The sequence below is a fragment of the Salvelinus namaycush genome, chromosome 14 (genome assembly GCF_016432855.1).
Source record: "Salvelinus namaycush isolate Seneca chromosome 14, SaNama_1.0, whole genome shotgun sequence".
NCBI classification, from domain to species: domain Eukaryota; kingdom Metazoa; phylum Chordata; class Actinopteri; order Salmoniformes; family Salmonidae; genus Salvelinus; species Salvelinus namaycush.
This window is the reverse complement of record NC_052320.1, coordinates 10,505,903-10,519,587: the sequence shown is the minus strand read 5'-3', so window position 1 is coordinate 10,519,587 and position 13,685 is coordinate 10,505,903. Positions and strand designations below refer to the sequence as shown.

The 13,685-nt window shown below is 39.5% G+C and overlaps 1 protein-coding gene across 1 annotated transcript; it reads left to right on the top strand.

Moving 5' to 3' along the window:
- The first annotated feature begins 272 nt into the window (after positions 1-272).
- LOC120059121 (protein lifeguard 2-like) lies at positions 273-12,742 on the top strand. The gene is made up of 12 exons (XM_039007933.1): positions 273-495; positions 1,510-1,630; positions 1,737-1,846; positions 5,687-5,751; positions 6,482-6,535; positions 6,625-6,675; positions 6,797-6,836; positions 7,003-7,040; positions 7,542-7,629; positions 7,784-7,879; positions 8,138-8,191; positions 9,861-12,742. Exons 1-12 carry the CDS (start codon positions 481-483, stop codon positions 10,011-10,013), a joined length of 885 nt encoding a protein of 294 aa, XP_038863861.1. The 5' UTR covers positions 273-480; the 3' UTR covers positions 10,014-12,742.
- The last annotated feature ends 943 nt before the right edge of the window (positions 12,743-13,685 follow it).

The following is a 13,685-nucleotide window of genomic DNA, read 5'->3' as shown; positions in this document are numbered from 1 at the left end:
CTTTCAGAACATGTAATACCATCTACGTCATCCTATATATATTTTTTTACTGCAGACCAAATATTCCAGTTCTCTCTGGCCCTATCCTTACTTGACTCACACAATGATACATCTGTACCCCCCCCCCTTTTTGCCAAGCGTTTTGGTACAGTCCAATCTTCCCACAGCACTGCTGCTTCACCTGGATGTTGCTAGAATGTTCCTTTTTGGGTAAGGGGGGGGGGGGGGGGGGGTCTGTGAGAATCCTAACTGCGTGGCTGTTGGATTAAGAAGCTGCAGCATCAGAAAGGGTTTAATCTAAGAGAAGCAACAGCAGAGAGAGACCTAGTGTCAGTCCTTTTATTTTGACTGCAAGTACGTCTGGGCAACAAGGATACATATAAGGATATAATAACAAAAGGAAACCAGAGCTTCTTTGACTGGAGCAGAGAGATAAATAAACCATTGTAGTATCTGCTGCAGACACCAAACACAGCCATTATGACCCAGGGCAAGGTAAGGGCCTTACAGATACATCCTACAGATCTCATTCTATCATTCTATGCTCTATTCATTCCATGCTCATTCTGCTGCAAGAATATAGTCAAATAAGTTTCTTAGCTTCTTTCCTTTTTATTGCGTTGTGGCAGCATGTACATAGGCTGTGTGTCTGTCTCTGCCATCCTCTCATGTGCCTTTATTGTGGAGCTCATCTCATTGTGTTGCTCAGTAATGATGCAAAGTCTGTTCCGCAGCAGATAATAGTATTGTCATCAGAGAATGAATAGAGGCAAATAAAATGACAGCTATAAACTAGATTGTATGGCGATAGAGAAAAGGTAGTGTTTAGCCTGCGTCACTACCTTCACTCCAGAGACGTACTACTCCTCCTCTGTCTCACATTGCTATTTCTCTCACAGCCAAGTGCTAAATGTCAAATCTGAAATGTTGCTGTTATGCATTGACTGGAGGCTGATGAAATAATAAAAATATATTTAGCCTACTTATACGAATTACTGTAAATTAGCTCATAAGACTGCTAATTATATTTCTATGCAGGAAATATGGAGGTACAGAGATACAGGAGATGGATATTCATATTCTTTGGTACTTAGCTCAGGGCCAGATAAGCCATCTGGACAGTGTTGTGTAATGTCTAATTCACTGATTCTGGAAGAGTCTGGGGTTCTGGAGCTATGCTACAGCAGAGGACTTGTCTAAGAACTGATCTCAGTCCACATCTTACAGTCAGCGATCAGAGAATCAGATAACATTTCAAATTCACCTCAAATTGTGAATGCAAGTTATTTGTGTTTTCTGCTTAAAATGTGGATTGTTTTTGTTGTTAAAAAATGTACATTTTCAAAGCAAATACAATGAAATTAGATTCACAAGTTGGGGCTAATTTCAGATCAAGTGTCACTTCTTAGTTGGTTAGATTGGCTCATAAGAACTCTCTGTCAATTATTAAAAAGTATTTACAGACAGCTATTTAGTCCTGAATGGGGATCTTATGTTATTTACCCCCAGCTTTCAGTCGCGAACAAGGCTGCTGAAGCAGGAGAGAAGCAGTATGGCACTTCAAGTGGAGAAGCAGGAGGGCCACCAGCCCCTCCCACCTATGAGGAGGCCACTGGCACAAGTGAGAAAGGTATGTCAGTGTCGCAAAAACAAACGCCATATCTCCACCACTCTCTATCAATGAAAGTGAGAAAAATAACTGCCCATTTACTGTGTGTGTGTGTTGAACTTGTCAGCGGGCCTCAGCGGCAGCCCCTGTTACAGTGGGACTTGTCCTGGTGACGGGGAGATGCTAACAGAATTCAGCTGGAGTGATAAAAACATCCGGCGGATCTTTATCCGCAAGGTAGGCGATAATTAAAGCTATTACTACCACATTACTACTAATGACGTATATAAACCCTGGATTGCTGATGCTATGTATTAGCCACCGGTTGGCCATATTGGCACATCCTAGTAAGAGCAGTCCTCCATAGGAATGAATAGAATTCTACAGTATTTCAATTACATGTTTGAAGGACAAAATTACATGTATTTAAGTAATGTTTTGTTCTAATGTGGACAGTAGCATTAGTACTCTCTAAAATAAATACTTTAAGGAAAATGTTTGTATATATTTTTTCATTTTATTTTTTTATGTTTATCTCACATAATATAATTTAAAAGTATGCATTAAGGCAGGGGTGTCAAACTCATTCCACAGAGGGCCTAGTGTCTGCAGGTTTTTGGTTTTTCCTTTCAATAAAGCCCTAGACAACCAGGTGTGGGGAGTTCCTAACTAATTAGTGATGTTAATTCATCAATCAAGTACAAGGGAGGAGCGAAAACCCGCAGACACTCGGCCCCCCGTGGAATGAGTTTGACACCTGTGCATTAAGGTGTCTGTAATAGAATAAACGTGTCACAAACAAATGTAGTCATGAATAAATACATTTCTATTGCTTCCAAAATCTTTTTTACAATTGAGTGTCACACCCTGGCCTTTGTTATATTGATTTTCTTTATTAGTTTAGTTAGGTCAGGGTGTGACATGGGGGATGTTTGTGTGTTTTGTCTAGTTTAGGGTGTGTGTATTGTTTAGGGGGTTTTGTAGTATGTATGGGGTTGTGTTCAGTGTAGGTGTTTAGGAAAGTCTATGGTTGCCTGATTTGGTTCTCAATCAGAGACAGCTGTTTATTGTTGTCTCTGATTGGGAGCCATATTTAAGGCAGCCATAGGCTTTAGGTGTTTGTGGGTAATTGTCTATGTTGAACGTTTGTAGCTTGTGTATGCACTAACGTTTGTAGCTTCACTGTTGTTTTGTTTTGTTTTGTAAAAGTGTTCGTTTCGTCATCTCTAATAAAAGAAGATGTCCTCATATCCCGCTGCGCCTTGGTCCGCTTATTATGACGATCGTGACATTGAGGAGTGCCAAGATGGCAAAAAAGTTTGGACACACCTACTTATTTCAGAGTTTTTCTTAATTTTTACTATTTTCTACATTGTAGAATAATAGTGAAGACATCAAAACTATAAAATAACACATAGAATCATGTAGTAACCAAAAAAGTGTTAAACAAATCAAAATATATTTTATATTTGAGATTCTTCAAATAGCCACCATTTGCCTTGATGACAGCTTTGCACACTCTTGGCATTCTCTCAACCAGCTTCATGAGGTAGTCACCTGGAATGCATTTCAATTAACAGGTGTGCCTTGTTAAAAGTTAATTTGTGGAATTTATTTCCTTAATGCAATTGAGCCAATCAGTTATGTTGTGACAAGGTAGGGGTGGTATACAGAAGATTGCCCTGTTTGGTAAAAGACCAAGCCCATATTATGGAAAAAATAGCTCAAATATGCAAAGAGAAATGACAGTTCATCATTACTTTAAGACATGAAGGTCAGTCAATCCTGAAAGTATCAAGAACTTTGAAGGTTCCATCAAGTGCAGTCTCAAAAAGCATCAAGCGCTATGATGAAACTGGCTCTCATGAGGACCGCCACAGGAAAGTAAGACCCAGAGTTACCTCTGCTGTAGACGATAAGTTCATTAGAGTTAACTGCCCCTCAGATTGCAGCCCAAATAAATGCTTCACAGAGTTCAAGTAACAGACACATCTCAACATCAACTGTTCAGAGGAGACTGTGTGAATCAGGCCTTCATGGTCGAAATGCTGCAAAGAAACCACTACTAAAGGACAGCAATAAGAAGAGGAGAATTGCTTGGGCCAAGAAACACGAGCAATGGACATTAGACCGGTGGAAATTGGTCCTTTGGTCTGATGAGTCCAAATTTTAGATATTTGGTTCCAACCGCCGTGTCTTTGTGAGACGCAGAGTAGGTGAACGGATGATCTCCGCATGTGTGGATCCCACCATGAAGCATGGAAGAGAAGGTGTGATGGTGTGGGGGTGCTTTACTGATGACAGTGTCAGTGATTTATTTAGAATTAAACTTACACTTAACCAGCATGGCTACCACACTATTCTGGAGCGATACGCCATCCCATCTGGTTTGCGCTTAGTGTGACATTCATTTGTTTTTCAACTGCACAATGACCCAACACACCTCCAGGCTGTGTAAGGGCTATTTTAACAAGAAGGAGAGTAATGGAGTACAAGTATAATTTATTTGGGCTGCAATTTCTGAGGCTGGTAACTTTAATGAACTTATCCTCTGCAGCAATGGTAACTCTGGGTCTTTCTTTCCTGTGACAGTCCTCGTGTGAGCCAGTTTCATCATAGCGCTTGATGGTTTTTGCGACTGCACTTGAAGAAATTTAAAAGTTCTTGAAATGTTCCGCATTGACTGACCTTCATGTCTTGAAGTAATGATGGACTGTCGTTTCTCTTTGCTTATTTGAGATGTTCTTGCCATAATATGGACTTGGTCTTTTGCCAAATGGGGATGTCTTCTGTACACCACCCCTACCTTGTCACAACACAACTGTTTGGCTCAAACACATTAAGAATGAAAGAAATTCCACAAATAAACTCTATTAATTGAAATGCATTCCAGGAGTTCCCACATATGCTAAGCACTTGTTGGCTGCTTTTCCTTCACTCTGCGGTCCAACTCATCCCAAACTATCTCAATTGGGTTGAGGTATTTAGCCTCGTTACTGTTATTTTATTGTTGCTATTAAAAAATATGTTTTTTACTTCAGTTTATTTTAGTAAATACTTTCTTAACATTTATTTTTCTTAAAACTGCATTGTTGGTTAAGAGCTTGTAAGTAAGCATTTCACTGTAAGGTCTACAGCTGTTGTATTTGGCGCATGTGACAAATACAATTTGATTGGGATTATTTGATTAGAATATGGTTGTTATTCTTTTATTGACCTGATATTTACTCAATCAAATGTAATTGTTCAAATTATCTTTCAGAAAACATTTGTATATTGTCTCATACAATAAGCTTGTCTCTTAATGTTTTGTTCCACCCCCAAAATAATGTAAATAAATTGTCAACCCCACTGCATAAATTGGCGACCCACTCACACAAACATGCCTCAGATGATCTGGCCTCCACAATCACCTGACCTCAACCCAATTGAGATGGTTTGGGATGAGTTGGACCCCAGCGTGAAGGAAAAGCAGCCAACAAGTGCTCAGCATATGTGGGAACTCCTTCAAGACTGTTGAAAAAGCATTCCATGTTAATCTTGTTGAGAGAATGCCAAGAATGTGCAAAGCTGTCACCAAGGCAAATGGTGGTTACTTTGAAGAATCTAAAATATGAAATATATTTTGATTTGTTTAACACTTTTTTGGTTATTACATGATTCCATATGTGTTATTTCATTGTTTTGATGTCTTCACTATTATTCTACAATGTAGAAAATAGTAAAAATAAAGAAAAACCCTTGAATGAGTAGGTGTATCTAAACTTTTGACTGGTATTGTCTACCTATTGACTCTTCAAGAATATAACTTATCAATGCCTCATGAGCTTAGTTTAACTGTTTAACACCCCATCAGACCCCAAAATATAAGCTTGTTTTACTCCAACATTTGTAAGCATTGTAAATGTAAACAACTACTATAAAACCTCAAAATATGCTTAAAACTATCATTTTGATATATTGCATGGTCAGTCCTTGCATCCATAGCTCTGTCTATGACTGTCATAGTGGTTACACTTCTCCAGACCCATCCTTCAGCTTTTACCACAGTTGTGTTTTTTCGGGACCTCCTTTTAGGTTTACTCCATCTTGATGATCCAACTTCTTGTCACTCTTTCTATAGTGGCTCTCTTCACATTCTGGTAAGTCTTCTAATACCTCTGAATATGGATGCTACTTTTCACCCTTCAATAGTTCTATCTGGTCAGGCCTGGTCAGAAGTCCTACATTTTGATACAGTAATGCTACATCACTCTGTGAACCAGACATGAACCATTCAGTAATGCTCCATCACTCTGTGAACCAGACATGAACCATTCAGTAATGCTCCATCACTCTGTGAACCAGACATGAACCATTCAGTAATGCTACATCACTCTGTGAACCAGACATGAACCATTCAGTAATGCTACATCACTCTGTGAACCAGACATGAACCATTCAGTAATGCTCCATCACTCTGTGAACCAGACATGAACCATTCAGTAATGCTACATCACTCTGTGAACCAGACATGAACCATTCAGTAATGCTCCATCACTCTGTGAACCAGACATGAACCATTCAGTAATGCTCCATCACTCTGTGAACCAGAGATGAACCATTCAGTAATACTCCATCAGTCTGTGAACCAGACATGAACCATTCAGTAATACTCCATCAGTCTGTGAACCAGACATGAACCATTCAGAACACTCCATCACTCTGTGAACCAGACATGAACCATTCACAGGAACTAGATAGGAAGCTGCAAGTTTTGAGATGACTCATATGGAACGTTTAACATAAAATGAAGAAAACACATATACCAAATACTTTGAGCGAAATGGACAAACATCGCATACTTACAATTCTTTGTGCTTCCTTCATCAGTGAACCAGTGAAGAACTACATTCAGTCCAACCCTGGATGGTACTGGGCTTCTTAGTAAGTCACAGCTTTGATCTTGCATACATCATTACTATGTTGATTTCATTCTGAAAGTACTAAAATATACGTTTTATTTCTTTACACAGTGCTGTATTCTTTGTCACATACATTACACTCGTCTGCTGTCCTGGACCAAGGTGGGTTTAACACTTTAATGTGTGTGGTTAACGCAACTTCAGTTATTACGATAATAGAGAATGTATCATTTTAGCAGAATGTAACGACAGTACTTCTATGTTTTATTTGTATTTCCGATAGGAGACAGTTTCCATGGAATCTGATCCTGCTCGCCGTCTTTGTAAGTATCATGTAGTGTTTGAAACAATAACATTTATACACATTTATACACATTGTCTGAAGACAATACCTCACATAATTCAGACTCACATACTTTTCCTTTGAGTGTAACCTACAATAGGTTTTCTCAGTAATGTCTCTTTACTTTGTAATCTCTCCTGTTGCAGACCCTCTCTCTCTCCTATATGACAGGGATGCTATCCAGGTACAGTCTTTCATAGCTGTGCCTACAGTTGGTTTGCCTCTGTTGTCTTACTTCTCACTGTGTCTGTCTCGTCCACTATGCTTTGAATGCCTGCTTCTTCAGACTGATATGGCTAGTATGATGTTTTTTGCAGCCAGGTAAACTGCTAATGTAATATTAAAGCTAGTTAAGGTCTTGGTGAGCTACTCAGGTATGCTAAATGAGGGTTGTACTGAAAGGAATGTAGATCTCCAGGAAGAGGGTTGGGCAGCCATGCATGAAACTGTGTCAGTGTCAATCAGTTATGCCAAAGGTATACATGGTCTTACTAACAGGGACTTACGATACGTCACCATATCACTGCTGCACTGTTGTAGATTTTAGCTTTGCTTTGTTACTGTGTATTTACCAAAATAAGTCATTCAAATGTTATTACTGTATGATAACCATTTTAGTATGTCATTTCTTAGAAACGAAATACTTGTCAAATCATTTCTCAAACATATATTTCCCCTTTAATAGTTATTACAACACCAAGTCAGTGGTGATGTGTCTGGGTATTACTGCTATGGTCTGTCTGACCGTCACTCTCGTCAGCTTCCAAACTAAGGTCAGTCTGCCTGAACGTTCCTCCAGCGAAAAAGGAACTGCTACAATTTAAAAGAAAGCTACTATGAATGACAAATTGTTCTAAGTTCTTATTTTTAACTCGTGATCAAGTTACCTTCTCTTTTCTCTCCTATCTTCCCTTCTGTCCTATTCAGTTTGACGTGACCTCATGCCAAGGAGTATTGTTTACCTTCTGCATGGTCATGATGGTGTCTGGACTGGTCTTGGCCATCGCCCTGCCCTACGGATATGTAAGATAATAATACACTTTATTTGTAGAGCACATTGTCATACAGGAAGACTGCTAATCAAAGTGCTGTACATAGTAAGAAGTTAAACTACCCTAATCAGAACCTATATAATTAATTAGATGAATAAGTTAATGCAGATGGAGACTAACATGAAGAACTAGACAGAGGTCTCTACCAAGCCTATAGCTGGGTCAGATCTAATTGAATGTGTTGGAAATGATATTTCATAGATATAATATCACATGTCATGTGCTGCAGGTGCCCTGGGTGCATGGTGTCTATGGCGCCTTGGGAGCGTTACTGTTTACCATGGTAAGTGTAAAACCGATATAGTCTGATTTACTACACAGTCTATCAATGACAACTATCAAAGAGAGATGTACAGTCGTGGCCAAACGTTTTGAGAATGACACAAATATTAATTTTCAAAAAGTCTGCTGCCTCAGTTTGTATGATGGCAATTTGCATATACTCCAGAATGTTATGAAGAGTGATCAGATGAATTGCAATTAATTGCAAAGTCCCTCTTTGCCATGCAAATGAACTGAATCCCCCAAAAACATTTCCACTGTATTTCAGCCCTGCCACAAAAGGACCAGCTGACATCATGTCAGTGATTCTCTCGTTAACACGGGTGTGAGTGTTGACGAGGACAAAGCTGGAGATCACTCTGTCATTCTGATTGAGTTCCAATAACAGACTGGAAGTTTCAAAAGGAGGGTGGTGCTTGGAATCATTGTTCTTCCTCTGTCAACCATGGTTACCTGCAAGGAAACACAAGCCGTCATCATTGCTTTGCACAAAAAAGGGCTTCACAGGCAAGGATATTGCTGCCAGTAAGATTGCACCTAAATCAACCATTTATCGGATCATCAAGAACTTCAAGGAGAGCGGTTCAATTGTTGTGAAGAAGGCTTCAAGGCGCCCAAGAAAGTCCAGCAAGCGCCAGGACCGTCTCCTAAAGTTGATTCAGCTGCGGGATCGGGGCACCACCAGTACAGAGCTTGCTCAGGAATGGCAGCAGGCAGGTGTGAGTGCATCTGCACGCACAGTGAGGCGAAGACTTTTGGAGGATGGCCTGGTGTCAAGAAGGTCAGCAAAGAAGTCACTTCTCTCCAGGAAAAACATCAGGGACAGACTGATATTCTGCAAAAGGTACAGGGATTGGACTGCTGAGGACTGAGGTAAAGTCATTTTCTCTGATGAATCCCATTTTTCCGATTGTTTGGGGCATCCGGAAAAAAGCTTGTCCGGAGAAGACAAGGTGAGCGCTACAATCAGTCCTGTGTCATGCCAACAGTAAAGCATCCTGAGACCATTCATGTGTGGGGTTGCTTCTCAACCAAGGGAGTGGGCTCACTCACAATTTTGCCTAAGAACACAGCCATGAATAAAGAATGGTACCAACACATCCTCCGAGAGCAACTTCTCCCAACCATCCAGGAACAGTTTGGTGACAAACAATGCCTTTTCCAGCATGATGGAGCACCTTGCCATAAGGCAAAAGTGATAATTAAGTGGCTCGGGGAACAAAACATTGATATTTTGGGTTCATGGTCAGGAAACTCCCCAGACCTTAATCCCATTTTGAGGTCAGTCCTCAAGAGGCGGGTGGACAAACAAAAACCCACAAATTCTGAAAAACTCCAAGCATTGATTATGCAAGAATGGGCTGCCATCAGTCAGGATGTGGCCCAGAAGTTAATTTGACAGCATGCCAGGGCGGATTGCAGAGGTCTTGAAAAAGAAGGGTCAACACTGCAAATATTGACTCTTTGCATCAACTTCATGTAATTGTCAATAAAAGCCTTTGACACTTAAGACATGCTTGTAATTATACTTCAGTATTCTATAGTAACATCTGACAAAAATATCTAAAGACACTGAAGCAGCAAACTTTGTGGAAATTAATATTTATTTCATTCTCAAAACTTTTGGCCACGACTGTACTAACGCTTCAATTGTTTGCTTCTCTGTTTAGTTTTTGGCGTTTGACACACAGCTACTGATGGGGAACAAGCGCTACACAATAAGTCCAGAGGAATACGTCTTTGCCACTCTCAACATCTACCTAGATATTATCTACATCTTCTCCTTCTTCCTGTCCCTGTTCGGAACAGAGAGGACAAACTGAATCCACATCCAGGCCAGCATCGCAGATCACCATCTACACAGGATCTGTATTCATAGTCTCAAACTGCATTTACACATGTAGACAAATTCAGATCATTTTTTCACTAATTGCTATTTTGACCAATCAGATCAGCTCTAAAAAAATGTCTGATGTGAAAAGATTAGATGTGATTGGTCAAAATACCAATTAGTGGAGAAAATATCTGAATTGGGCTGCAGCCTCAGAGTAGTAGTGTTGATCTAGGATTTGCCATTTAGATCATAGTATTATATACAGGGGGATCTGATCCTAGATCAGCACTATCAGCTATAAATGCAGGCTCTGATCTCACCATCATTATGTACTGTACACAACCCATTGATCCTTGATCCACCACCTCCTCCCACAGTCTCTGCCCCTCTGGCATTATATGGACCTATAGTACTGTACCAGTATTGAGTTTTTTAGCTTGTCTGTTAAGCTGTTGATCTCAGCACTAATGTACAGCAGTTTTCACCCATAGGGTCACAGATCTATAGATTTACATTGCTCACAGTAGACAGATGTGAAAGAAAAAATAACACGCAAAAATACTGAGTCTAAAATCTATAACTGACTGTAGGTGTTTGTGTCATGCAGATGTGAAGTCCTTGTGTTCTCCTATCTTTTAACAACAACAGTCATCTATGACACTGCTCTAAAGGAGATCCCCTCTTACCACTCCTGAACACATGAATATCAGAATCACCTTTATTTCGCCAACTACATTTAACTATACCTGGGATTTGATTCAGAAAAATGGTGGTGAAAAGGCTCCTTTCCGATTGGCTTGAAGGGCATTCTGGAGTGTGCATTATTTCCCTATAATGCACAGTATATTTGCATGGTAGAATTCAATGGCTATATTTCATTTTACATGTTTTGTTTGAGCTGCTTTTTAAAGCAAAAGTCGAAATGAAAACAGTATTGCTATTTTTTTATTTGATTTTCATAACTAGTACTAATGGTTTGAGCGTTCTCTGGCACTCCAGGATGGAATGCAGTATGAGTCTTTGCGTGTCAAAAAAGATACATGTCAAATAACACTATTTGATGTGTCAAATAATACTATTGCATTGGTGTTAGCTAGGTACCAAGCTAAAGCTAGCTAGCTACCCCAGAAGTTGCTAATAACAGCTGCATCAAAGATATTTGCAAACATTTTTGATCCTGCTCTTTTGATCCTGATCTAATTTCAAATGCTCACAGAGACGTTTTCCCATTCGGTCGAACAAATAATGACTTATTACCAACACAGTATTGTACAGCTTTGACAGTGATCGTAATGGTGGTGCTTGGCTTGCACGTGCAAATTCAGCACACACAACATTCCATAATGGAATTGTGTTATTTGACGTATCAAATTAAAAGCTTATTTGAACGTGTATATTTTTTGACACATAAAGACCCAAACGGCGTTCCATACTCCAGAGTGAATTTACAAACGCACACTACATCAGTGTTTTTAAATTTACATTTAACCTTTATTTAACTAAGCAAGTTAGTTAAGAACAAATTCTTATTTACAATGACGGCATACCCTGGCCAAACCCAGACAACGCTGAGCCAATTGTGCGCCGCCCAATGGGACTCCCAATCACGGCCAGATGTGATACAGCCTGGATACTGGTACTCAAAGCTCTTTACATAATAGAGAGGAACCAGGGACTGTCGTGACACCTCTTACACTGAGATCCATTGCCTTAGACCTGTGCGCCAGTTGGGAGCCCCTCGAGTACAGATGTAGGATCTTAATTTGATCACCCTGTTGCAGGAGAACTTTCCGGCAATGCAGAAAATGTAAAACTTGTAGTGTGTTTGAGTTTTAAAATGTATTTGGGAGTTTGTCCTTTGAAAATGGATCAACCCCTACAAATGTAATGTCCATTAATTATAATCCACATAATAATTCACATTTCCTGTTTCTGCAGGATTCTTTTCCTGCTGCAGCAAACTGGCTCAAATTAAGATCCTACATCTATAAATGGCACCTGTGCACAGTGTGTCTGTGGTTTGTTGTTTCTCTAATGCCTGTCCTCCGGTCTGTCAGCTCTGAGCCTACTGGTTGAAATCTCAAACGAACATAAGATCCAGAGTATGCAGGCAATTGAATCCAATTCTGAATAAATGTGCATGTGGGCTAATTGCTTGGCTTTCCATGGCCGCTTTAAATCAAGTTGCACTTAAACTGGAGATGCAATCCTGTCTATATGATGAGCCATAGTCCAATGATGTCCAATGATGTCAGTAGGGGTTTCACCACTCAACCCTGGTTGGCTGCTATGAAGTTCTAATTTATTTATAGATGGTCTAAACCAATGACTTCATACCCATTCTTTGCTGAGCATGTTTTGGGGGTCAATCTGGACAACTTTTAAAATGTAGGGTTGTGGTAAATGTATTTGCTCCAGATGTTATAAGTTCATGACTGAACTTTGTGGTTGTTACTGTTTTTATATAGACCAAAAGAGTTGTTATATTTTGTAAAATCAAAAAATGTTAATTATTGTAAAAGTTAATAGTTTTGAATATTGTAACTAAAAATAGTTAATCATGCTTGCAACATGCCTGATGTGTACATGACAAAAATAATAGCACATTCTATTCGACCTGAAAAATAGGAAACATACAGTACCAGTCAAAAGTTTGGACACACCTACACATTCAAGAGTTGTTCTTTATTTTACTCTTTTCTACACTGTAGAATAATTGTGAAGACATCAAAACTCTGAAATAACACATATGGAATCATGTAGAAACCAAAAAAGTGTTCAACAAATCAAAATATATTTTTGATTTTAGATTCTTCAAAGTAGCCACCCTTTGCCTTGATGACAACTTTGCACACTCTTGGCATTATCTCAACCAGCTTCACCTGGAATGATTTTTCAACATTATAGAAGGAGTTCCCACATGTGCTGAGCACTTGTTGGCTGCTTTTCCTCCACTGCGGTCCAACTCATTCCAAACCATCTCAATTGGGTTGAGGTCTGGTGATTGTGGAGGCCAGGTCATCTGATGCAGTACTCCATCACTCTCCTTCTTGTTAAAATAGCCCTTACACAGCCTGGAGCTGTGTTGGGTCATTGTCCTGTTAAAAAACAAATTATATACCCCCTAAGGGCAAACCAGATGGGATGGTGTATCGCTGCAGAATGGTTGGTTTTGCAGCAATTCGACCATGAAGGCCTGATTCACGCAGTCTCCTCTGAACAGTCGATGTTGAGATGTGTCTGTTACTTGAACTCTGTTAAGCATTTATTTGAGCTGCAATCTGAGGTGCAGTTAACTTTTACCAAATAGGGCTATCTTCTGTATACCACCCCTACCTTGTCACAACACAACTGATTGGCTCAAACGCATTAAGAAGGAAAGAAATTCCACAAATTAACTTTTTACAAGGCACACCTGTTAATTGAAATGTATGAGGTGACTACCTCATGAAGCTGGTTGAGAGAATGCCAAGAGTGTGCAAAGCTGTCATCAAGGTGAAGGGTGGCTACTTTGAAGAATCTCAAATATAACATATATTTTGATTTGTTTAACACTTTTTTGGTTACTACATGATTCCATATGTGTTATTTCATAGTTTTGATGTCTTCACTATTATGCTACAATATAGAAAATAGTAAAAAATTAAGAAAAACCCTGGAA